We start from the raw sequence: 23,969 nt of genomic DNA on the forward strand, positions 1-23,969 counted from the left end.
AAAAGCTATGTTGCCCGTTTTACTACAGCTCTTTTTACAATGTAAGCCAGATCAATGCTACCGAAGCAAACCAATGACACTTATGACATAGTTCTATATTGACCTAGCATGCAATTAAATAAATATAAAAAGCTAAATTTTTTGTATTCATTTAAGTGTAATATATATGATAATGATAACCAATGTAAAAGGAATAATAAACAGAATAATAGATACTATTAATAGTGCTTTTGGGGGATTCTTACAAATATATATTCAAATCCCAACGTGTTAATGTTATTATCTATAATACTCCATGGGTTAATTACTGGTGATACATAGAATATAAACCCCTAAAGATGTTTGTATGCAAAGAGAAATATTCTCGCTTCAGAAATGCAACTATTCTCCACATTAGTAAATGAAAGTATCAGGATGCATAGAAACCATCAACATTTAAGTTTTCTCTGCTCTCTTTAAAGGACATCTGCAGCCATAACAACTTATCCCCTATCCACAGGATAGGGGATAAGTGTTTGATCGTGGGGGGGTCTGACCGCTGGAACACCCCATGATCTCCCAAACGGGCCCCAGCATTGCCACTGTCACGATTCGGCTGGCAGGAGGTGGATCCTCTGTGCCAGAGAGGGATTGGCGTGGACCGTGCTAGTGGACCGGTTCTAAGTTACTACTGGTATTCACCAGAGCCCGCCGCAAAGCGGGATGGTCTTGCAGCGGCGGTAGTAACCAGGTCGTATCCACTAGCAACGGCTCAACCTCTCTGACTGCTGAAGATAGGCGCGGTACAAGGGAGTAGACAAGAGCAAGGTCGGACGTAGCAGAAGGTCGGGGCAGGCAGCAAGGATCGTAGTCAGGGGCAACGACAGGAGGTCTGGAACACAGGCTAGGAACATACAAGGAAACGCTTTCACTGGCACAATGGCAACAAGATCCGGCGAGGGAGTGCAGGGGAAGTGAGGTATACATAGGGAGTGCACAGGTGAACACACTAATTAGACCAACTGCGCCAATCAGTGGCGCAGTGGCCCTTTAAATCGCAGAGACCCGGCGCGCGCGCGCCCTAGGGAGCGGGGCCGCGCGCGCCGGGACAGGACCGACGGAGAGCGAGTCAGGTACGGGAGCCGGGGTGCGCATCGCGAGCGGGCGCCACCCGCATCGCGAATCGCATCCCGGCTGGAGGCGGTATCGCAGCGCACCCGGTCAGTAGATCTGACCGGGGTGCTGCAGTAGCGAGGATGTTGCGAGCGCTCCGGGGAGGAGCGGGGACCCGGAGCGCTCGGCGTAACAGCCACTCTGTTAGAGCGGCTAAGATGCATGCTGTTGACCTCAGTGAGGTCGACGGTACATCCCCTCCACGCCCCATACAGCTCTATGGGAGAGGTGGGGAGGCACGAACGAGGCTAGGTTTCCACACAGGTTTTTTTCTGGTGTTTTTTTTTTTTTTGTAAAACTGCCACTGCAGTTTTGAGCCAAAGCCAGTAGTGGATCCAAAGGGAATAGGAAATATAAAGTAAGGTCCTTCCTGTTGGATCCACTTCTGGATCACAAACCTGTTTGGAAACCTAGCCTAAACCTTCTTTATTCTCTAAGGCATTTATAATGATTTGTGAACAGATAAATCATGTTACTGGAAATCTGACTTTTTGTGCATAATACATTATTTAACTAGTGTTATTTCTTAATCATTGCAATGCATTGGCTGCAGTGTCAATTAATCTTCTAGTGCCATCTATTGGAAACATTATGTATTAAAATTCCTTTGGTAAATTCCACGACAATTATATTTATAAAAGTGTGCTCAGTGTATATTTTATATAGTTTAGAGAATATTATTGATACAACTTGATACAACAATATCTAAAAAGACATAATCATCTTATAGTATGTGGGTAATGAACAGCTTTAGAACATGGTTTGGCTACATATTTCATTTATTTACAATCACATACCATATAGGCAGAGATTGAAGAATTATTTCACTAGGGTTGAGATTTAAAGAAATTCAAAGGGAATTTTACAGATTGAATGGATAATTTAATTTTAGCTCTAAGGCTAGGTTTCCACTTGGTTTTTTTTCTGGCAGTTTTTGGAAAACTGCCACTGCAGTTTTTGAGCCAAAGTCAGAAGTGGATCCATAAGGGAGGAGAAGTGTAAGTCCTTCCTTTATATTTCATATTACTTATGGATTCACTTCTGGCTTTGGCTTAAACTGCAGTGGCAGTTTTCCAAAAATTGCCAGAGAAAAAACCAAGTGGAAACTTAGCCTAAGACCTAATGTTCACAGAGTTGTATGGAGCCACAGAAGACTAAGAAGCTATGATGCACATCTGCATGCCTCCATTTTATATGGATATGTTTAGAGACCTTTTTTCCTATGGGTTCAATTGGAATCAGAGAGAAAAAATAAAAAACAGTTCCATCAAACCCCATATTTTGTTTCTATTTGACCATAGAAGTGTAGGCTAGGTTCACACTACAAAATTTCCGAGAGTAGTTCTGCTCAGAAGTCCCAAAGTTGTCAATGAGATACCTTAGTGCACACTACAGAATTTCAGCAGTGGAAAATCTCATCTATAGGGACGGCAATGTTGGCACGGTTCTGATTCCGTTGGTGCTGGAGACCCTCGGAATCTCTGGCCAGAATATTTCAGAATGTTTCCTCAATGTTAACCTAGCCTAAGTGTTTTAAAATAGAAGATATCTTAGCCCAGGCATGCACCCAGAGCACTTGAGAGATACATCCAAATGGCAGCTCTCCATTGCCACACTCCCTCAACAGGTATCTTTCAATAGAAAAAGCAGGGCTTTACAAAATTTTAATGTCTCTAACTCAAGCTGGCCATTTTGAATCTGTCTGCTTAAATATGTTCAATACACGAAACACAGACCAACACATAAATAAGCATGAGGAATTATAGTACCCGTATATAGTCTAAAAATAACTACATCACCCTGTTATGACCATATTCTCTGTACCATGACTCCTGTCATATAACCAGATATCTGGGTATTTCCCAAGTATAAACATGGAAATAAAAATCCTATATAAATGACAGCAATGGCTGTAAACATTCTTCATGTATCCTGATGAGTATCCAGCACTATAGTATTATGAAATTTAAACAAATTGATGTAAGATAGGGATTTACATTTGTACCTATTGCGATATCTGTGGTAGCAAGTGGGTTAGCCTAAGGTGACTGGTGAATTTTTTTTTCCTGTTCTTACCAGACAAATACTAAGATATCTGGTTAGAAGACTGCATGCAGTCTTAAAAAGGCGATGTAGTCATTTTAAGCTATATACATGTACCATAATCGTTCATGCTTATTTATTTGTTGGTATGTGTTGTAGTTTGACCACATTGTAGCTGACAGAATTTAACTTATTGGGGACCAAGGATGTACAGGTACGCTCTTGTGTCCCGGTACTTAAGGACCAAGGACGTACCTGTACTCCCTGGTCCCATTAGCGGTGTTTGAAGCGTGCTCACAGGCAGCCAGGACCCAGGGTTAATGCCGGGCCCCGCTGATCGGGCCAATGCCCAGGATTACCCTTTAGATTCTGCGATCAAAGTTGATTGCGGCGTCTAAACCGAAAGAAAAAGTGTCCAGGCAGCTCAGCGGAGCTGATGAAGACCATTGCGGTGAAACCACAATGTCCTTAGCTGAGAGGACGGCAGGAGTACCCTTACCTGCCTCCTCGCCATCCGATCTGTGCTCTGCTATGCTATGGCATATCATTGATCAGTATATGCATCAAAAGATCGCATGTTGTAGCCACCTATGGGGGCTAGAAACAAATAAATAAAGTGTTGAAAAAAAAAGTTAATAAAAGTGAATTAACCCCTTCCTAATAAAAGTTGGAATCTCCCCCTTTTCTTAAAATAAAATAATGAAATAAAAAATAAAAATAATCTTATGTGGTACTGCCACATGCGTAAATGTCCGATCTATTAAAATATAAGGTTATTTAAACTGCACGGTTAATGGTGTACATTAACCGTGCAGTTTAAATTGTGAATTTTGTGAATTTTGTGAATTTTTTTTTCACTTAATATATCATAAAAAAATACTAAATTGCGATCAAAAAGTCCACGGCTCAAAAAACGAGCCCCGTATGCGGTAAAATGAAAAAGTTATATGGATCAGAAGATGACAATTTTAAAACATACTAATTTTGTTGCATGTAGTTATAATTTTTTAAGTAGTAAAATAAAATAAAACTTACATAAATAGGTATCCTTGTAACTGTATGGACCTATAAAATAAATATAAATATTATAAAGATAAATATATAAAAAGTGCACTGTGTAGAAACGAAAGCCCCCAGAATTTACAAAATGCTGTTTTATTTTTATTTCACCGCACAAATAAGTTTTTTTTTGTTTTGCCACATATTATGTTATAAAATAAGTGATTTCATTACAAAGTACAATCGGTGACACAAAAAACAAGCCCATATGGGTCTGTTGATGCAAAATTGAAAGTGTAATGCTTTTTAGAAGGGGAGGAGGAAAAAACGAAAATTGGCCTCGTCCTTAAGTTCAAAATGGACTTGGTCCGAAAGGGATTAAATTTATGTGCCAGAAATAGGTCTATATGGCACTTCTTTTCATCAGAAGGGTTATTCAATTCTGCTAGTCATCAGTATTCATAAAAGGATTGATAAAATGTGACATGAACAATTCCATTCATGATTTTATGGTACGATCCATTTTTATTGATTAAATTACATTTATAAAAAGGTAAAATAGAGGAAATGAAAAAATCTCATTAATGTCAATGTATAGAGGATAGATATATTAAAAAGTGTATCATTGGCTTCTGACAGTGGTTCATTAAAGTAGATCAGATGTCTGTCTTATTAAAGATGTGTTTTACAGGAAATTTGTCCGCTCCATAAAAGGTACAAAGCTCCAGATCATGGCAAATAGGTGGTGGGGGAATACCATTAGTTTTGCTGATCACCGTTTGAAGAGTCAAACTTGGGGTGCTCAGCTGCAAGGTGGGGGGGGGGGGGAGGAGGAAACATGCTGATGTAGCAGCTCAGCACCACCAGTTTGAAATCAGTCGCTGGGCCCGCCTCCAAACCTCACTGCGCACACAGGGCTGCTGTGGGGTAGCCCTGTTTGTGTCTGCTCATCAGGGAATGCACAAAAATCCTGTGTTCATATGGTGAAATTTCCAGAAGGTCAACCATCTTTGCAGCACTCCACTCCTCAAAAGAAAACTGTTCCAGCGGTCACAGGTTTGAAGGGTACCTTCTCCCTTAGACAGCTGGAGCAGTTTGCAATCGAGGAGTAGGCCAAGATTCCAAATTTTTTGCATCTGTGAACTAGTGATGTCGCGAACATAAAATTTTCGGTTTGCGAACCGCGAATGCGAACTTCCGCAAAAGTTCGCGAACCACCATTGACTTTAATGGGCAGGCAAATTTTAAAACCCACAGGGACTCTTTCTGACCACAATAGTGATTTAAAAGTTGTTTCAAGGGGACTAACACCTGGACTGTGGCGTGCCGGAGTGGGATCCATGGCAAAACTCCCATGGAAAATGACATAGTTGATGCAGAGTCTGGTTTTAATCCATAAAGGGCATAAATCCCCTATTATTCCTAAATGGTTTGGAATAACTTGCTTTAGCCCCCTTTAGGCATCACATAGTTAGATTCCCCCCTTTAGACAGCACATAGATTCCCCCATATTAGGCAGCACATAGTCAGAGCCTCCCTTTAGGCAGCACATAGATTCCCCCCTTTTAGGCAGCACATAGTTAGAGCTCCCCTTTAGGCAGCACATAAGATTCCCCCATATTAGGCAGCACATAGTTAATGTGCAAGGCAGCAGTGCTAACCTCTGAGCCACCATGCTACCCTTAGCATACATCTAATATTCACAGTTGCTAAAATGGACAGAGATGTCAGCAGAGAGTACCAGAAAAATTAGGCATGTACACATGCCTGAAAAATTTGGTATTGTTGCAGCCGCTTCTGTAGCAGCGGCCAGAAAAATTGCAGCACCATAACAAGTGCAGCAGGAGAGACCAGAAAAATTAGGCATGTACACATGGATGAAAAATTTGGTATTGTTGCAGCCGCTTCTGTAGCAGCGGCCATAAAAATAGCAGCACCATAACAAGTGCAGCAGCAGAGGCCAGAAAAATTAGGCATGTACACGTGGATGAAAAATTGGGTATTGCCGCAGCTGTAGCAGCAACCATAAAAATTGCAGCACCAGAAAAAGAGCAGCAGCAGAGGCCATAAAAATTAGGCATGTAAACCTGGCTGGAAAATTTGGTATTGTCACAGCTGTAGCAGCGGCCATAAAAATTGCAGCACCATACCAAGTGCAGCAGTAGAGGCCAGAAAAATTAGGCATGTACACATGGATGAAAAATTGGGTATTGTCACAGCTGCAGCTGTAGCAGCGGCCAGAAAAATTGCAGCACCATAACAAGTGCAGCAGCAGAGTCCCGAAAAATTAGGAATGCACACCTGGCTGGAAAATTTGGTATTGTCGCAGCCGCTGCTGTAGCAGTGGACAGAAAAATGTCTGTTTGTTTCGCCAGGCAGAAAGTGCCCTAAAACATTATGGCTTGAACCCTAGTTGGTGGCGGATAAGTCACGCAAGTCATTTGGCATTCAGAGTTCAAATACAGCAGCGTGTGGACCATTTTTAGCCCAAGGCAGCTCATCTGATCAGGCCTTGTTCAGTCAAATGTATCGCCCAGTGTCAGTCCCTTCGGGATCCATCCCTCATTCATCTTAAGAAAGGTGAGGTAATCCAGACTTTTTTGACCAAGGCGACTCCTCTTCTCAGTGACAATACCTCCTGCTGCACTGAAGGTCCTTTCTGACAGGACACTTGAAGCGGGACAGGCCAGAAGTTCGAGCGCAAATTGGGATAGCTCAGGCCACAGGTCAAGCCGCCACACCCAGTAGTCAAGGGGTTCATCGCTCCTCAGAGTGTCGATATCTGCGGTTAAGGACAAGTAGTCTGCTACCTGTCGGTCAAGTCGTTATCTGATGGTGGACCCCGAAGGTCTGTGGCGATGCGTAGGACTTAAAAAGCTCTGCATGTCCTCCATCAACAGCATGTCTGTACAGCATCCTGTCCTTGCCGGCGTGTTCGTGGGAGGAGGAGGGGGATTACTTTCACCTCTTCCCCTGTTAGACCCCTGTTGTGCTGTGACATGACCCTTATACGCTGTGTACAGCATACTTCTTAATTTATTTTGGACCTGCTGAATCCTTTCTGCCTTGCTGTAATGCGGGCATTTTATGTTTATACCGGGGGTCTAGTAGCGTGGACAGCCAGTACAGGTCGTTCTCCTTCATCCTTTTTATACGAGGGTCCCTCAACAGGCACAACAGCATGAAAGACCCCATTTGCACAATGACGGATGCCGAGCTACTCATGTCCTGTTCCTCATCCTCAGTGATGTCAGGGAAGGTATAATCTTCTCCCCGCCAGCTACGTACAACACCACGGGAACCAGATAGGTGACAAGGAACACCCTGGGATGCCTGCTGTGGTTGGTCTTCCTCCTCCTCTTCAAAGCCACATTCCTCCTCTGACTCCTCTTCCTCACAATCCTCTTCCAGCGTTGCCGCAGGTCCAGCAAGCGATGCTGATAAGGCTGTTTCTAGTGGTGATGGTGTCCACAACTCTTCCTCTTCACGCTCATCTACTGCCTGATCCAGCACTCTTTGCAGGGCACACTCCAGGAAGAAAACAAACGGTATGATGTCGCTGATGGTGCCTTCGGTGACCAGGTTTGTCACCTCCTCAAAAGGACGCATGAGCCTACAGGCATTGCGCATGAGCCTCCAGTAACATGGCAAAATAATTCCCAGCTTTGCAGATGATGTCCTAGCACCCCGGTCATACAAATATTCGTTGACGGCTTTTTCTTGTTGGAGCAGGCAGTCAAACATTAGGAGTGTTGAATTCCAATGTGTCGGGCTGTCGCAAATCAAGCGCCTCACTGGCATGTTGTTTCGCCACTGGATATCTGACAAGTGCGCCATGGCCGTGTAGGAATGCCTGAAATAGCCACACACCTTCCTGGACTGCTTCAGGACATCCTGTAAGCCTGGGTACTTGAGCACAAAGCGTTGTACAATCAGATTACACACATGTGCCATGCACGGCACATGTGTCAACTTGCCCAACCTCAATGCCCCCAACTAATTTGTTCCGTTGTCACAAACCCCCTTGCCGATCTCCAGTTGGTGCGGAGTCAGTCATTGGTCCACCTGTGCGTTCAGGGCCGACAGGAGCGCCGGTGAGGTGTGACTCTCCGCTTTAAGTCAAGTCAACCCCAAGATGGCGTGACACTGCCGTATCCGGGATGTGGAATAGCACCTGGGGAGCTGGGGGGGGGGGGTGCCGGTGATGTGGAGCAAGACGCAGCAGTGGAAGAGGACTCGGCCGAGGATGTTATGGAAGAGGATGGAGTAGGAGGAGTAGAGGAGGTAGCAGCAGGCCTGCTGTTAGGCTGAGCGTTCCTCTCTCTGCAGCGCCCCGGTCAGACCCGCTGACCGGGAGCGCTGCACTGTCATTGCCGGGGGGGATGCGATTCGCATAGCGGGACGCGCCCGCTCGCGAATCGCATCCCAAGTCACTCACCTGTCCCGGTCCCCGACTGTCACGTCCTGGCGCGCGTGGCTACGCTCCTTAGGGCACGCGCGCCAGCTCTCTAAGATTTAAAGGGCCAGTGCACCAGTGATTGGTGCCTGGCCCAATCAGCCTAATTAGCTTCCACCTGATCCCTGTCCATATTACCTCACTTCCCCTGCACTTCCTTACCGGATCTTGTTGCCATTGTGCCAGTGAAAGCGTTTCCTTGTGTGTTCCTAGCCTGTGTTCCAGACCTCTTGCCGTTGCCCCTGACTACGATCCTTGCTGCCTGCCCTGACCTTCTGCTACGTCCGACCCTGCTCTTGTCTACTCCCTTGTACCGCGCCTATCCCAGCAGTCAGAGAGGTTGAGCCGTTGCCCGGTGGATACGACCTGGTTGCTACCGCAGCTGCAAGTCCATCCCGCTTTGCGGCGGGCTCTGGTGAAAACCAGTAGCAACTTAGAACCGGTCCACCAAAACGGTCCACGCCAATCCCTCTCTGACACAGAGGATCCACCTCCAGCCTGCCGAATCCTGACACCTGCCTGCAAGTCGTGGTGGTGTCACCAACTCCTCTGCAGAGCCACTCATTCCATGGTTGGCAGCCATCACCAGGTTTACCCAATGCGCAGTGTAGGTGATATACCTGCCCTGACCATGCTTTGCAGACCAGGTATCAGTGGTCAGATGGATCCTTGCCCCTACACTGTGTGCCAGACATGCCATAATTTCCTTTTGAACAATGGAGTAAAGGTTGGGGATTGGCCTTTGTGCAAAAAAATTTCGGCCGGGTACCTTCCACTGCGGTGTCCCAATGGCTACAAATTTTTTAAAGGCCTCAGTCTCCACCAGCTTGTGTGGTAAAAGCTGGCGGGCTAGCAGTTCCGACAAGCCAGCTGTCAGACGCCGGGCTAGGGGGTGAATTTGAGACATTGTCTTCTTGCGCTCAAACATCTCCTTGACAGACACCTGACTGGGCAGATGTGCAGGAACTGCTCAAGGCGAGAGACGGAGAGGCGGATGGTTGAGAGGGGGCAAGGAGGGCCGCAGTGGTTGACCTGGCTGAAAATGCTGGACCAGGAGGAGGATGGCGGCTTTGACTTTGTGTGCTGCTTATACTGACGTGTTGATCCCATAGGCGTTTGTGATGTGACATCATGTGCCTTCACAAAGCAGTTGTGCCTAGGTGGGTGTTGGACTTCCCACGACTCAGTTTCTTCTGGCACAGGTTGCAAATGGCCTCGCTGTTGTCAGAGGCAGAAACACAAAAAAAATGCCACACTGCTGAGCTCTGCGATGACGGCATTCTGGTGGTGGCAACAGCATCGTTGATTGGCGTCCCGTCTGGCTGACCCCGTGTGCCAATGCATGCTGTCTGACTGTGCCACTAGCTCCTTGCGACGACCTCCCCCTGCTTCCAACTCGTCTCCTCCTCCTCTCTGTCTCCCCATTGGAACTTTCCCCCTCTTCTTCTCTTCTAGCGGGAACCCACGTGGCATCCACGGACACATCGTCATCATCAACACCTTCACCGCTATCTGACACCTCAAGAAAGGAAGCAGCAGCGGGTACAACATCATCATCACACCCTACGTCCATGTGTGTAATGCTGCCTGACTGAGACATATCCCTGTTAACTACATCCTCTGGCAATAATGGTTGCGCATCACTCATGTCTTCAAACTGATGTGTAAATAACTCCTCTGACGGATCGAGTAAAGCTGCTGCGGTGCTAGTGTTGGTGGTGGCGGCAGGTGGGCAAGTGGTAGCATGAGAGGTGCCCGAAGCTAAGCTAGAGGAGGAGAAGGACGGTGCGTCAAGGTTCTGAGCGGAAGCTGTAGTAAATTGGGTGTCTAGGGATAGCCAGTCAACTAAGTCCTCAGAACTTTGGGGGATCAGGGTATGTGGCCTATTAACACTGGCCATTCTAGGGCCAAAGGGAATCCCAGCACCACCACGACCCCTGCGGGGTGGCCTTCCTCTGCCTGTCATTTTTTTGGTTAAATTTGCACAACTGTCACACCTAATGTAATTTGCACTAGGGTGACACAATTTGCCCAGCAGGCAAAAAAAAATGGCAACTGTGACGTGAACTGACAGTGGCGACTGATTTTATTTAACAGCCAAAAAAGTTTTTTTTTATTTTTTTTTATTTGCACAACTGTCACAGCTAATGTGATTTGCACTAGGGTGACACAATTTGCCCTGCAGGCAAAAAAATGGCAACTGTGACGTGAATTGACAGTGACGACTGATTTTATTTAACAGCCAAAAAAGTTTTTTTTTATTTTTTTTTATTTGCACAACTGTCACAGCTAATGTGATTTGCACTAGGGTGACACAATTTGCTCTGCAGGCAAAAAAAATGGCAACTGTGACGTGAACTGACAGTGACGACTGATTTTATTTAACAGCCAAAAAAGGTATTTTTTTTTTAATTTACACAACTGTCACACCTAATGTGATTAACACTAGTGTGACAATGAGCAAAAAAGCTTGCCAGCGGAGTTTCGCTTTTAAGCAGTGGTCCCCAACCAGGGTGCCTCCAGCTGTTGCAAAACACACGGCCTGATATATTTCAGCCCTTTGAATACTGTAGTAGTTAGTTGCTTGAAGGAACTTAAGTTTTATACTGGAGTACCCCTTTTAACCAGCAGTTCCCTCCCAACCAGGGTGCCTCCAGCTGTTGCAAGACACACTGACTGATATCTTTCAGCCCTTTGAATCCTGTAGTAGTTAGTTGCTTGAAGGAACTTACGTTTGATTCTGGAGTACCCCTTTTAACCAGCGGTTCCCTCCCAACCAGGACTGATATCTTTCAGCCCTTAAAAGGGCTTTTTTGGGTGCTGTCCTTAAAACAGATGTTACACTAGTGCTTTAGAAGTAAACTGGACCCTGAATACACCACCTAGCAGCAACCTAGCTATCGCTTTCCCTATTACAGCAGGAGCAGCTTCTCTGATCTTCCACTTCCTAAGCCTACAGCATGCCGAATGAAGGTAAAATGGCATCCGTGCAAGAGGTAGGAGGGTCTGGAAGGGAGGGACTGCTGCTGACTGGCTGTAATGTGTCTGCTGACTCTGACTCACAGAGTCAAAGTTTACTGCAATGTTAAAGTATAGGGGGCGGATCGAACTTCACATATGTTCTCCTGGCGATGCGAATGCGAACATGCTAAATTCGCCGGGAACTGTTCGCCGGCGAACAATTCGCTACATCTCTACTGTGAACATAGAGCTGATGTGTATTGCCAAAAAGCTCCACTTTTGTCTCATCTGTCCTAAGGACATTCTCTCAGAAACTTTGAGGATTGTCCTTTACACAGATGAGACAAAACAGCTCTATGTTCACAGACACAAAAATGAAGCATACAAAGAAAAGAACACTGTTCATACTGTGAAGCATGGAGGAGGCTTGGTTATGATTTTAGTCTGGGTCTGTTTTGGGTCTTGAATCTGTACAATTTACAATGAATTCTAAAGACTATCAAGTCATTCTTGAGAGAAATGTGTTGTCCAACATGATAGCGACCCAAAACACACAGCTAAAAACACCCAAGAATGGCTAAGAGCAAAACACTGGACTATTCCGAAGTGGCCTTCAATGAGCCCTGGTCTGAATCCTATTGCACATCTGTGGAAGGAGCTGAAACGTGTAGTCTGGAGAAGACACCTTCACACCAACTGGAGCAGTTTACTTATGAGGAGTGGTACCAAGATACCCATAGACAATCCTTATTAAGAGGTACAGAAATGGATTGCAGTGACTGCCTCAAAAGGTTATGCAACAAAATATTAAGTTAATGGTCCCATCATTTTTATCCAGGACAGTTTCATTATTTTGTTTTTCAAATTGATTCTGTTGAACCACAATTCAGAAGAAATGTCTGATTTTTATCAGTTTATTTTCAGTAAATTTTTATTTATTATTACTTTTGTCAGTTTTAAGTTATTTTAGGGAGCATTGTAGGTTTTTCAGTCTTTAACTGAAGGGTACCAACAATTTTGTCCACATCTGTATACAGGGGCTAATAAGACAAGATCCACCTTTATACTAGACAATTCTAGGATATTCTAGGATGATAAACTAGGGAGATGCTGCCCACCAGAGGTGGCCTCAGAGAACAACACGTTTGTTTGTTAACTCCTTTTTATGAGCCATCATGTGGTACAATACAAAAATCCAATTAACCATTCTTGCACCAGGCATGTAGTAGGGCATATTCGGCTAATGATCGGCTGGCCAATCCCAATATTCTAGTTCTATTGATATGAATTAAATAATTGTGGATGTGTTTACTATTTTGAAAGAGTGCGGGACAAACGACAAAGTGCAGGACAGACGCGATAATGATATGATCGCCAGTTATTAATGTGGGAGAAGGCAGCAATCAGAATTCAAGCTATCAGCCACATGAGCCACTTCCCTTGTCTTTCCCTGCAGCATGTACTGAAAACTGACTACATAAACAACATGGATTGTGTATTATTCAAACTCATTTTATTTGCATACTAGTTAAATGAGTGCTGGGAATCTTTCCTATATGACTAAGATGATTACAATTAGAGTCAGTGTGAGAAAGAATGCAATTAAATATTCTCATTGATTGAGTACAAATTTGATGACCACAATGACCTCTCTCTGTAATGATAAGGTTATATGATGTTATCAGGGAGCAAGAAGCAACTAAAAAGCACAAAAAACTGAAAAATGCTCATTAGTAAACATATTAAGCATTTTGAAATTTACCTAATGTGCAAAAACTAAGGATCTGTTCACATTAGCTTATGTTCAGAATGTAGAGGTGGCAGGCTATGCTGGATCTGATTTTAAATGGATCCTGACAAATCCCTTTGATTTATAATGTGATCACTCTGGTATTCATTGGTATTTCTGACTGCAAGAACAATGCTACAGTCTATGTTATTCATGCCATCAAAAATACTGGAACCCTCCAAAAAAACTAAAAGAACATAGAGTAATATTTATTTTTCATAGGAATATATAAAAGCTATGTTGCCCATTGTGATACAGCTCTTTATACCATGTAGGTCAGTTGTACTAGGGAAACATCAATGCTACCAAAGCAAACCTATGACACTTATGACATACTTCCATATTGACCTAGCATATAATGAAATAAATATATTAAAAAAAAATATATATATATGTTAACATTTTAGGATTCATTAAGTGTAATATACATGATAATGAAAACCAATGTAATAGGAATAATAGGTAGAATAATAGACACTATTAATAGTGCTTTTGGGGGATTTTTACAAATATATATTTAAATCCCAATGTGTTAATGTTATTATCTACAATACTCTATGGGTTAATTACTGGTGATACATAGAATATAAACCCCTAAAGATGTCTGAATGCAAAGAGAACTATCAACTATGCGAAGAGAGCCATCAACATTTATGTTTTCTCATCTCTCTTTAATATAATAACCAGAAAGGATACAAGCAATAAAATCTAAACACTTTTAGGCTTGGTTCACACTACGATTTGCCGATACGGTCGCCGGATCCGGCTGGGGGAGTGAAAACCGGGCACTCCTGCCGGACTCGACTTGTATCTTATTCATTTGAATGATCCGATCGGAGTCAGATAGTGATAGGTTTTGTGACCGGACCTAAAACCAAGGCATACCACTGCAGTTTTGAGCCACAGCCAGAAGTGGATCCAAAGGGTATGGGAAATTTAAAGGAAGGAATTATACTTCTCCTTCCTGTCTGATCCACTTCTGACTTCAATAAACTTCAGTGGCAGGTTTCCAAAAACACCAGAAAAAACCTGTGTGGAATCCTAGCCTAAACCTTCTTTTTATTTTGTGGACAGATAAATCATGTTAGTGGAAATCTGACAATTTGTGCATTATATATTAGGTAACTAGTGTTATTTCTAAATCATTGCAATGCATTGGCTTCTGTGTCAGTTAATCTTCTAGTGCCATCTATTGGAAACATTATGTATTAAAATTCCTTTGGTAAATTGCATGACATTTATATTTATAAAGGTGTGCTCAGTGTATATTTCATATAGTTTAGAGAATACAACAATATCTAAAAAGACATAATCATATTATAGTATGTGAATGATGAACAGCTTTAGAACATGGTTTGGCTACATATTGCATCTATTTACAATCACATACCATATAAGCAGAGATTGTAGAATTGTTTCACTAGGTTTGAGATTCAAAGAATTTTAGAGACTAAATGTAGAATTTAATTTTAGCTCAAAGACCTAATGTTCACAGAGTTGTATGGAGCCACAGAAGACTAAGAAGCTATGATGTACATCGGCATTCCTCCATTTTTATATGGATATATTTAGAGACCTTTTTCCTATGGGTTCAATTGAAATAGGAGAGGAAAAACAAATACCGGCCTATAACACGCACCCCTAAGGTTTTTTACCCAAATATCCTTGTTAAAATGAGGGTGTGTGTGTGTGCGGATATACCTTGGTAAATTGTTCCTGGCCTTCAGAAGCCGCTGCAGTTCAATTATTTAAAGCGGGCACTTTAAATCATATGACTGAAGCGGCTTCTGTGGAGACAGAGTCCCGCCGCTGCCCGATACCCTACCCGTCCATGGTTTTATTGTTACATTTCCTGGGGAATGTGGTCCTTCAGGCTTCGGTGGTGTCATGAGCTTTCACTGTGCACCGCGCACTGACGAATGACGTTACGTTGAGGACGTCACTCGTCATTGCGCAGCACACAGTGACAGTGCAGGATGCCGCCGGAGCCTGAAGGAGTGCAGTCCCCAGGACATGTAACTATAAAACCAGGGATGGGAAGGGAATCGGGCAGTGCCAGTGGGACTCTGGCACCTACTTTAAATCATTGAACTGCAGCGGCTTCTGCAGGGCCAGAAACAGTTTATGGGCATATAACACGCAGATAGACTTTAGGCTAAATAATTTTGCCTAAAAAATGTGCGTTATACGCCGATAAATACGGTAGTTCTATTAAACTCCATATCTTGTTTCTATTTGACCCTAGAAGTGTAGGGCTAGGTTCACACTACAATATTTCTGAGTGTAGTTCTGCTCAGAAGTCCCAATGTTGTCAATGAGATTTCTTAGTGCACACTACAGAATTTCAGCAGTGGAAAATCTTGTCTATAGGGACGGCAATCTCATCACAGTTCTGATTCAGCTGGTGCCGGAGACCCTCGGAATCTCTGGCCAGAATATTTCTGCCCGGAGTTTCCTCAATGTTAACCCAGCCTAAGTGTTTTTAAAAAGAAGATATCTTAGTCCAGGATTGCACCCAGAGCATTCGGGAGATACATCCAAATGGCAGTTATCCATTACCACACTCATTAAACAAGTATCTTTCTTTTTTTTATTTTTTTTATAAAACTGTTTATTTATAATTTTTTGAAAAGAACATTTCCATAAAGTTACAGACAGAAAACAATCAACATGGTTGACAGCGTATGTTTAGAAGTCATCTCGGATCAGTTGACGAAACATAGTCTTCCCATGATTTCCAAATCTTATGGAGTATAAGGAATTTTATAATCAGTCATAGCTTAAAGGTACTCCATTTGTTTTATCACCTCGATTTTGTTTTTTAAGGCTTGGGTGGACGGGGCCTCTTTTCGTTTCCACCACTGCGCATGCAGGCATTTTGCAGTGGTTAAAACATGGAGAAGGAGTCTAGCGGACGTGTTAGAAAAACCAGGGGGTAAAAGGTTCAGGAGATAGACAGAAGGATTAAGGGAGACTTTGAAGTTACTCACTTTGTGTATTGTGGGATGTACTTCAATCTAATAATGTCTAAGTGACGGCAGTCCCAGAAGATGTGAGGGAGTGTACCTATTTTTGACTCACACCTCCAACAGATGGGAAATAAATGAGGAAAAATGTATGTAGTTTATCAGGAGAGTGATACCAATGGTTAAGAATTTTAAACTGGTTTTCTTTATGGATGTACAGTATGAGAATCTAGCGGCGATCGAGAAAATGTGGCCATCCCCCTTCCATCCAAGTGTACTTATTTGGGCCTTAAATCCTCTCAAAACACCTAACAGCCTATTAGGGCCGATGAAACTAACTAAGAACGTATGAGATTATTTTGTCAAGAATTCTCCCTTAAAATCGCCAAGGCCACTTTTATTCAACCCTCAAATCCCCAATAGTAGCAATACAGAAATTACTTCCCCATGGATTAGAACTCATTTCATGCTGCTGACTTAGTGGACCCGATTAAGAGAATTTTCCAACCCTTTAGAATCTTAAAGGATAAACATAATCTTCCCAATGCATCATATTCCTTCTATCAAGAAGTAAAAACGCATTTGGATGTACCTTCAGACGGTTTCACATTCCCCAAATCTACATCCTTTGAATTACTCTGCAGAGGTTCAGCTTCCACCAGAGGTCTAATTTCCACAATTTATGACCTTCTATCCTCACCAAAGGATACTACTACTGTCCACCATGGATATATGGACAAATGGGAAGCTTATCTAAACAGGTATCTTTCAATAGAAAAAGCAGGGCTTTACAGAAAGTTAAACAGATTTGTAAATTAGTTCTATTAAAAAATCTTAATCCTTCCAATAATTATCAGCTTCTGAAGTTGAGTTGTTCTTTTCTGTCTGACAACAGTGCTCTCTGCTGACATCTCTGTCTGTCTCAGGAACTGCACTAAGTAGAAGAGGTTTGCTATGGGGATTTGCTTCTACTCTGGACAGATCCCGAGACAGTCATCAGAGAGCACTTTGACAGAAAAGAACAACTCAACTTCAACAGCTCATAAGTACTGAAAGGATTAAGCTTTTTTTATAGAAGCAATTTACAAATCTGTTTATTTTTTTGGAGCCAGTTGAGATATATATATATATATATATATATATATATATATATATATAAGTTTTTTTTCCTGGATAACCCCTTTAATGTCTCTAACTCAAGCTGCCCACTTTTGAATCTGCCTGCTAAAATATGCTAAATACACGAAACACATAAATAAGCATGAGGAATTATGGCACTGGTATATAGTCTAAAAGTAACTACATCACCCTGTTACGACCATATTCCCTGTACCATGACTCCTGTCATATAACCAGATATCTGGGTATTTGCCAGATATAAACATGGTAATAAAAATCCTTATATGAAAGACAGGAATGACTGTAAACATTCTTCATGTATCCTGATGAGTATCCAGCACTATAGTATTATGAAATGTAAACAAATTGTAGTAACATAGGGATTTAGATTTGTACCTGTTGCGATATCTGTGGTAGCAAGTGGGTTAACCTAAGGTGACTGATTAGCAAGAATTTTTATTTCCCTGTTCTTACCAAATAGCAAGATATCTGCTTATATGACTGCATACAGTCTTAACAAGGTGATGTAGTTATTTTTAGGCTATATGCATGTACCATAATTGTTCATGCTTTTTTATGTTGTCATGCATTCTGACTAGTTCGGAATGAAACAAAGAGAAATGAGTCTACATTTTTACCATGGCAGCAAATGTTTAAGCAGATGCATGCAAAGATTAACCCTAAATACCAAAATAATACATTTTATTTATTTGAATATAAAATGGTGCATCAAACAATCATATATTTTATATTTAAACTCTGCATATAATTAGCTCTACACTGTATCAGCCATAATACGTTATTCTGATATTAAATAGAATTTTAGAATTGCACATAGTCTTGTTATGCTATTGTTCCTCATACTCCTTGCACTTCTTGATGGATCTGTAATATTCCACACATTCTCATAAACATTTAATTCTCCACAATAACAAATAAGGTTCTCAGAACAACAACTTTGTTTGAGGCATCTCTAAAGGTCCCAGCTACAATGCCCTTCATAGTCAGACATTAGCTATACATAATATGGTGTTGAGAGTTTTCACAAGGGTCAAAACTGTCCTTATTTTCTTATATTTTTATTAATTGAAAACTTTAACCTGTCAAATTTTGTCCCGGGCATGAAATGTGGTGTTATAGAGACACCTAAATTAATTGTATTGTCACTGTCCGGGGGGGGGGTTTACGTCACAACAGCCATGCTCATAAATATATCCACATGCCACGAGAAGGGGAGCACATAGGAGAGCGGAACCAGTAGTTGTCATGTTCATGTAATAAAATAATCCAGAAGGGGGGCCTGCATGGAAGCACCATGAGGCATAAAGGTATCATGGGTCAATAAGCCTTCCCTGAAGTTACCTGAGAGGCGAAGCCATGAGAAGCCAGAGAGGTCCTGTCAGATGCAGCAATATGACTGTACAAGGGTCCTTTGATTACACTTTATTCCCCTCTTTATTCCCATATATCTGGTAACATACTAGATCTTATTTGATTGTGATCATTTGATGCATATGAAAATGATATCAATTAGTATGTATGGTAAAAGATGTTTCCTAATCTCCAGTTTGAGATGGTAGATTCTAGAATATGGAAAACCCTCCCATCTACTGCAGAGAACGGGGCATGTTCTGTGCTTATTAATGCATACATATAATGCATATAGCATAGTCTTATCTTTCACCATCTAATTGACATAATACAAATATATCCACAAGGAAACTTATTTAAGTATTCCTTCAAATGTATTCAAATAAATATGTCCTACCAGATATGTATGGTTAGTTAGGGGCTGGAGAGTTCATACAAGTTACCTCCATTTAATATATCGACAGATTAGATATTGGCCCATCCTTTATATCATTTGGTCTAATAACATATGATATATTGAACTAACCATTGTTGTAAAATGAAACTAATTTCTGTAATGTGTAGTTGTACCTACTAAGATAAGCTTATTATGCTTCATTAATGTTCTACGTATATAATCCTATCTCTTTATATCATGTAGAAGTAAGTTACTAACATTAGCTAATAATGCTTACTAATATTATATATGATCATATTGATTGGTGAATCATATATACATTTAATCATTGTGTTTATATACTCATGTATGTTTATTAATCATAACCAATAAATCTGCATATTTTAGAATACCTATGTATTGTTTTGTGATGTTGCAAAGATACCGCTAAGAGCTAATAAATTAACTAAACAATTCTGGGTAAATAGTAGCCCAGAGACATGAATTGCATTGTTTATATTTTTGGCAATTCATCAGGTCTCATCTTGGTGACCATAGGTATAGGCTATATTGGTGTCATGACCTTGTGCCATTAGCAGCACAATTAACGGGCTCCACATATTTGGTGGTCCCTTAGCGTTATAACCGGGAAACATTAATGGAGGTCCCTTGCCAAAATAATCGCAACATTATGTTGGTTTGTGCTGTATATTGACCACATTGTAGCAGACAGAATCTAAAGGTTTTTTTTTACGAGGGGATTTATGTTGATGATATATAATGAGTCAAATCCCACACTGTACAGTATACCTGTCCTTTTTTTCTGTGGCGGTAGACTGGTCTCTACTATTTACTATCCTGCCCTGAGACACAGCAGCATGAACATAGTGACAGGTTCCATTGGGCTTTTTAAAAATACTCTTACACAATAAAGACTCCTACATATTTTTAGATCAAAAGGCGTAATGGGTTGAACTATAATAGAATTTTCTGGTAAAAAGTTTCCTCTTATACATATGACACAATCAAACACTTTTTAAATTCATTTATTTACAAGGAACATATAGGAGAATAACCATTTGCGATTGTACAAATATTAATACTGAGCTCTCTTTATGTTACAGGTAGGAATTCCTAATGGGATTATCAAAAGCAAGAAACCATTCCATTGTGCATGAATTCATTCTTACCGGCTTCTCTGAAAGACCTGATCTGAGAATATTTTTGAGCTTATTGTTTTTATGCATTTATCTAGCTACTATTTTTGGAAATGGTGCAATATTGTTTTTTCTATCTCATAATGTCAAATTACATGTTCCAATGTACTTCTTCATAAGTAACCTGTCTCTTATCGATCTGGTGTATTCTTGTAATATTGTTCCAAAATGTCTTGTTGGTCTCATTTTTGATCAAAGGTCTATTTCCTATCTCGGCTGTGCCATACAGCTTTTCCTTTACTGTGCTCTTGGAAGTACTCAGTGCATTCTTCTTGCTGTTATGGCTTATGACCGTTATATGGCAATCTGTAGTCCATTACACTACAATGTAATAATGCAGAAGAAGACATGCCTGAGACTTGTGCTTGTAGCTTATATCCCCGGTTTAATGCATTCTCTTATAGAGATTTGTTGCACCTTTCGTCTTTCCTTCTGTGATTCGAACGTCCTCCATCATTTTGTCTGTGATTTCCCTCCTTTATTAAGGATCTCCTGTTCAGACACTACAATAAATGAAATGGTTTTATTTGTTTGTTCATCTTCTATCATTATACCTTGTATTATATACATTCTGGTGTCATATGGCTCCATTTTTATTGTAATTCTAAAAATAACAAGTGCAGGAGGAAGACAGAAGGCGTTTTCTACATGTACCTCTCATATCACTGCAGTGATATTATTTTATGGTACTGTGCTCTCTGTTTATGTCAGCCCTAAATCTCCATCTTCTACAGACAATATACATGCAACCACTATCCTTTATACTATGGTCTTACCCATGTTAAATCCAGTGATTTATAGTTTGAGAAATAAAGACATAAAATCTGCCCTAAAATCAACTATTGTAGTGAAATGTCATTGAGTACAAATGAAAATAATCTTCAAAAAAAAAAATCCTGTAAGAAGTAAAATATAGTATTCTTCATTGTCTAATGTTATTTATAAAATGCTTTATAATTACAAATCAGATGTTTCAATCAGGTGACCAACCTTTATTTAAAGGGGTACTCCAGGCCTAAGACATCTTATCCCCTATCCAAAGGATAGGGGATAAGATGCAGAGGTCCCCTCCCATAGACTTGCATTGCGGGGGCAGGGCTTGACATCACATGGGGGCAGAGTCGAGACATCACGATACTCCAGCCCCGTAGTCGTGCCCCGGCAGATTCTGAGGCTGCATCGCTGCGTGCAGCTCTCAGAGGGGGGTGCTGCATGCGAGATAGCGGGACCCCCACGATCAGACGTCTTATCCCCTATCAAACGTCTTATCCTTTGGATAGGGGATAAGATGTCTTAGGGCCGGAGTACCCCTTTAAAATGTAATTTTTAATGTTAGCTACAGACATAAAGGTACAACCTGATATGACAAACATGATACTTGTTGGAACACAGACCACTGTTCATGCCAAAGATAAAAAGATAGTTTCATATTGTGAAGAGCATTCTCTTTAATTTGTTCAACATGGACTTTTTAATTAATTAATAATTTTTACCATTAACCACCCCAAAAAAGGTTTTAAACATGTTCCAGTGCAATGTTTTATGGGTTGTCATTTAGGAGGATATGTGGTATCTCGGAATAAAATGATTGGCAGTAACTAGTGGATAGCTTTTGGGAGGGGGGGGGGGGGTGATCACATACCTGTGGCCTTACTGGATTCTTAAAACATAGTAATATTAAGGATGCCAGTAAAAGTTCAAAAGATCACTCCTACTAAAAATAAGCTCTCAAAAAACTGTCAGTGGAAAAATAAAAATGTTATAGCTTTTGAAGGGGAGGATGAAGGCAACATATTTGGTGGGTTGAGAATTGGTTAACTGGTTAGCGATCTCATAGATTGGTGTTCATTTATGACTTCAGCATTGATCTTCGTGCAACCCTTTTCTGCAAACACTTTTTTTTCACCCCCTTAAGGACCACAGGTTTTTTCATTTTTGCACTTTTGTATTTTCCACTTCACCTTCTTAAAATCAGATGCTTAAAAATTTTCACCTACAGACCCATATGAGGGCTTGTTTATTGCACCACTAATTGTAATTTGTAATTATGTCACCACCAAATTTACGGTGAAACAAGAAAAAAAATATTTGGTATTTTGTAAATTTTGGGGGCTCTATGCAGTGAACTTTTCGGTAAAAATGACACCATATATTTATTCTGTAGGTCCATATGGTTACAAGGATAACCAATTTATATAGATTTTATTTTATTTTACTACAAAAAAATATATATATAACTACATGCACCAAAATTAGTATGTTTATAACTTATAACTTTTTTATTTTTTCCATATACGGGGCGGTATGAGGGCTCATTTTTATTGGTACCATTTTGGCTTTGATGGGACTTTTTGATCGCTTAAAAAATTCTTGGGGTATACAAAGTTACCAAAAATACGCAATTTTGGACTTTGGAATTTTTTTTACGTGAACGCCATTGACCATGTGGTTTAATTAACATTGTATTATTATAGTACGGACATTTACGCATGCGGCGATACCACATATGTTTAGTTTTATTTTTGTTTACCGTATATACTCGAGTATAAGCCGACCCGAATATAAGCCGAGGCCCCTAATTTCACCCCAAAATCCCAGGAAAAGTTATTGACTCGAGTATAAGCCTAGGGTGGGAAATACATCATCCCCCCCTGTCATCATCCAGACCCCCGTCATTAACACCCTCATCATCATCACCCTGTCATCATCCCCCCTTCATCATCGCCGCCTGTCATCATCCCCCCCTTCATCATCACCACCTGTCATCATTCCACCCCCCCCTTCATCATCCCCTTGTCATCATTCCCTTGTCATCATCCCCACCCCCCTTCATCATCCCCTTGTCATCATCCTCTTGTCATCATCCTCTTGTCATCATCCCACACACCCCCTTCATCATCCCCTTGTCATCATCACCACATGTCATCATCACCACTTGTCAATGTCTGATACAGTGGTCTTCAACCTGCGGACCTCCAGATGTTTCAAAACTACAACTCCCAGCAAGCCCGGGCAGCCATCGGTGTAATTAGCAGACACTTTCCCATTCACTTGCTTTTAAAATTATCAACAGAAATTATTTAAAATGTAATAGAAAAAACGGCCACTAGGTGGCTCTGTTCTGTTTCCTGCCACAATTAATACAGGGAGTTTGGTCGCCTCCTGGTCTAGCAGGAGACCAAACTTAGGAAGTGCCTTTCTGCACTGAGCTTGATTGACAGCTGCAATTAGCCTCACTGAAAAATGCATAGTCTCACTGAAACATGGACAGAGCCTGTGGTCTTCTATTCATCACAGCACTGCAATGGTGGGAGGGCGGAAGGGGTCCCCCAGCAGGCTTCAGTGATGTCATGCCTGCTGGGATATTGAGCAAGATTAAAGGTAAGATACAGAGCTTTTTAAAGCTCTAAAAAAAATTTAAGGCTGGGAGGAGTGTTAGGAGTAGTTAGGGAACATAGCCTGAGTTGGTTTAGAAAAGTTTATTAGGTGACAGTTTATTTTTAAATCACATTTATTAACT

The 23,969-nt window shown here is 41.4% G+C and overlaps 1 protein-coding gene across 1 annotated transcript; it reads left to right on the plus strand.

The window, feature by feature from the left end:
- Positions 1-20,365: 20,365 nt before the first annotated feature.
- LOC130367406 (olfactory receptor 5I1-like) lies at positions 20,366-21,311 on the plus strand. The gene has a single exon (XM_056569824.1). The coding sequence runs from the start codon at positions 20,370-20,372 to the stop codon at positions 21,309-21,311; it is 942 nt and encodes a 313-aa protein (XP_056425799.1). The 5' UTR covers positions 20,366-20,369.
- Positions 21,312-23,969: the final 2,658 nt, after the last annotated feature.

This window comes from Hyla sarda, chromosome 4 (assembly GCF_029499605.1).
Source record: "Hyla sarda isolate aHylSar1 chromosome 4, aHylSar1.hap1, whole genome shotgun sequence".
Taxonomy (NCBI): Eukaryota; Metazoa; Chordata; class Amphibia; order Anura; family Hylidae; genus Hyla; species Hyla sarda.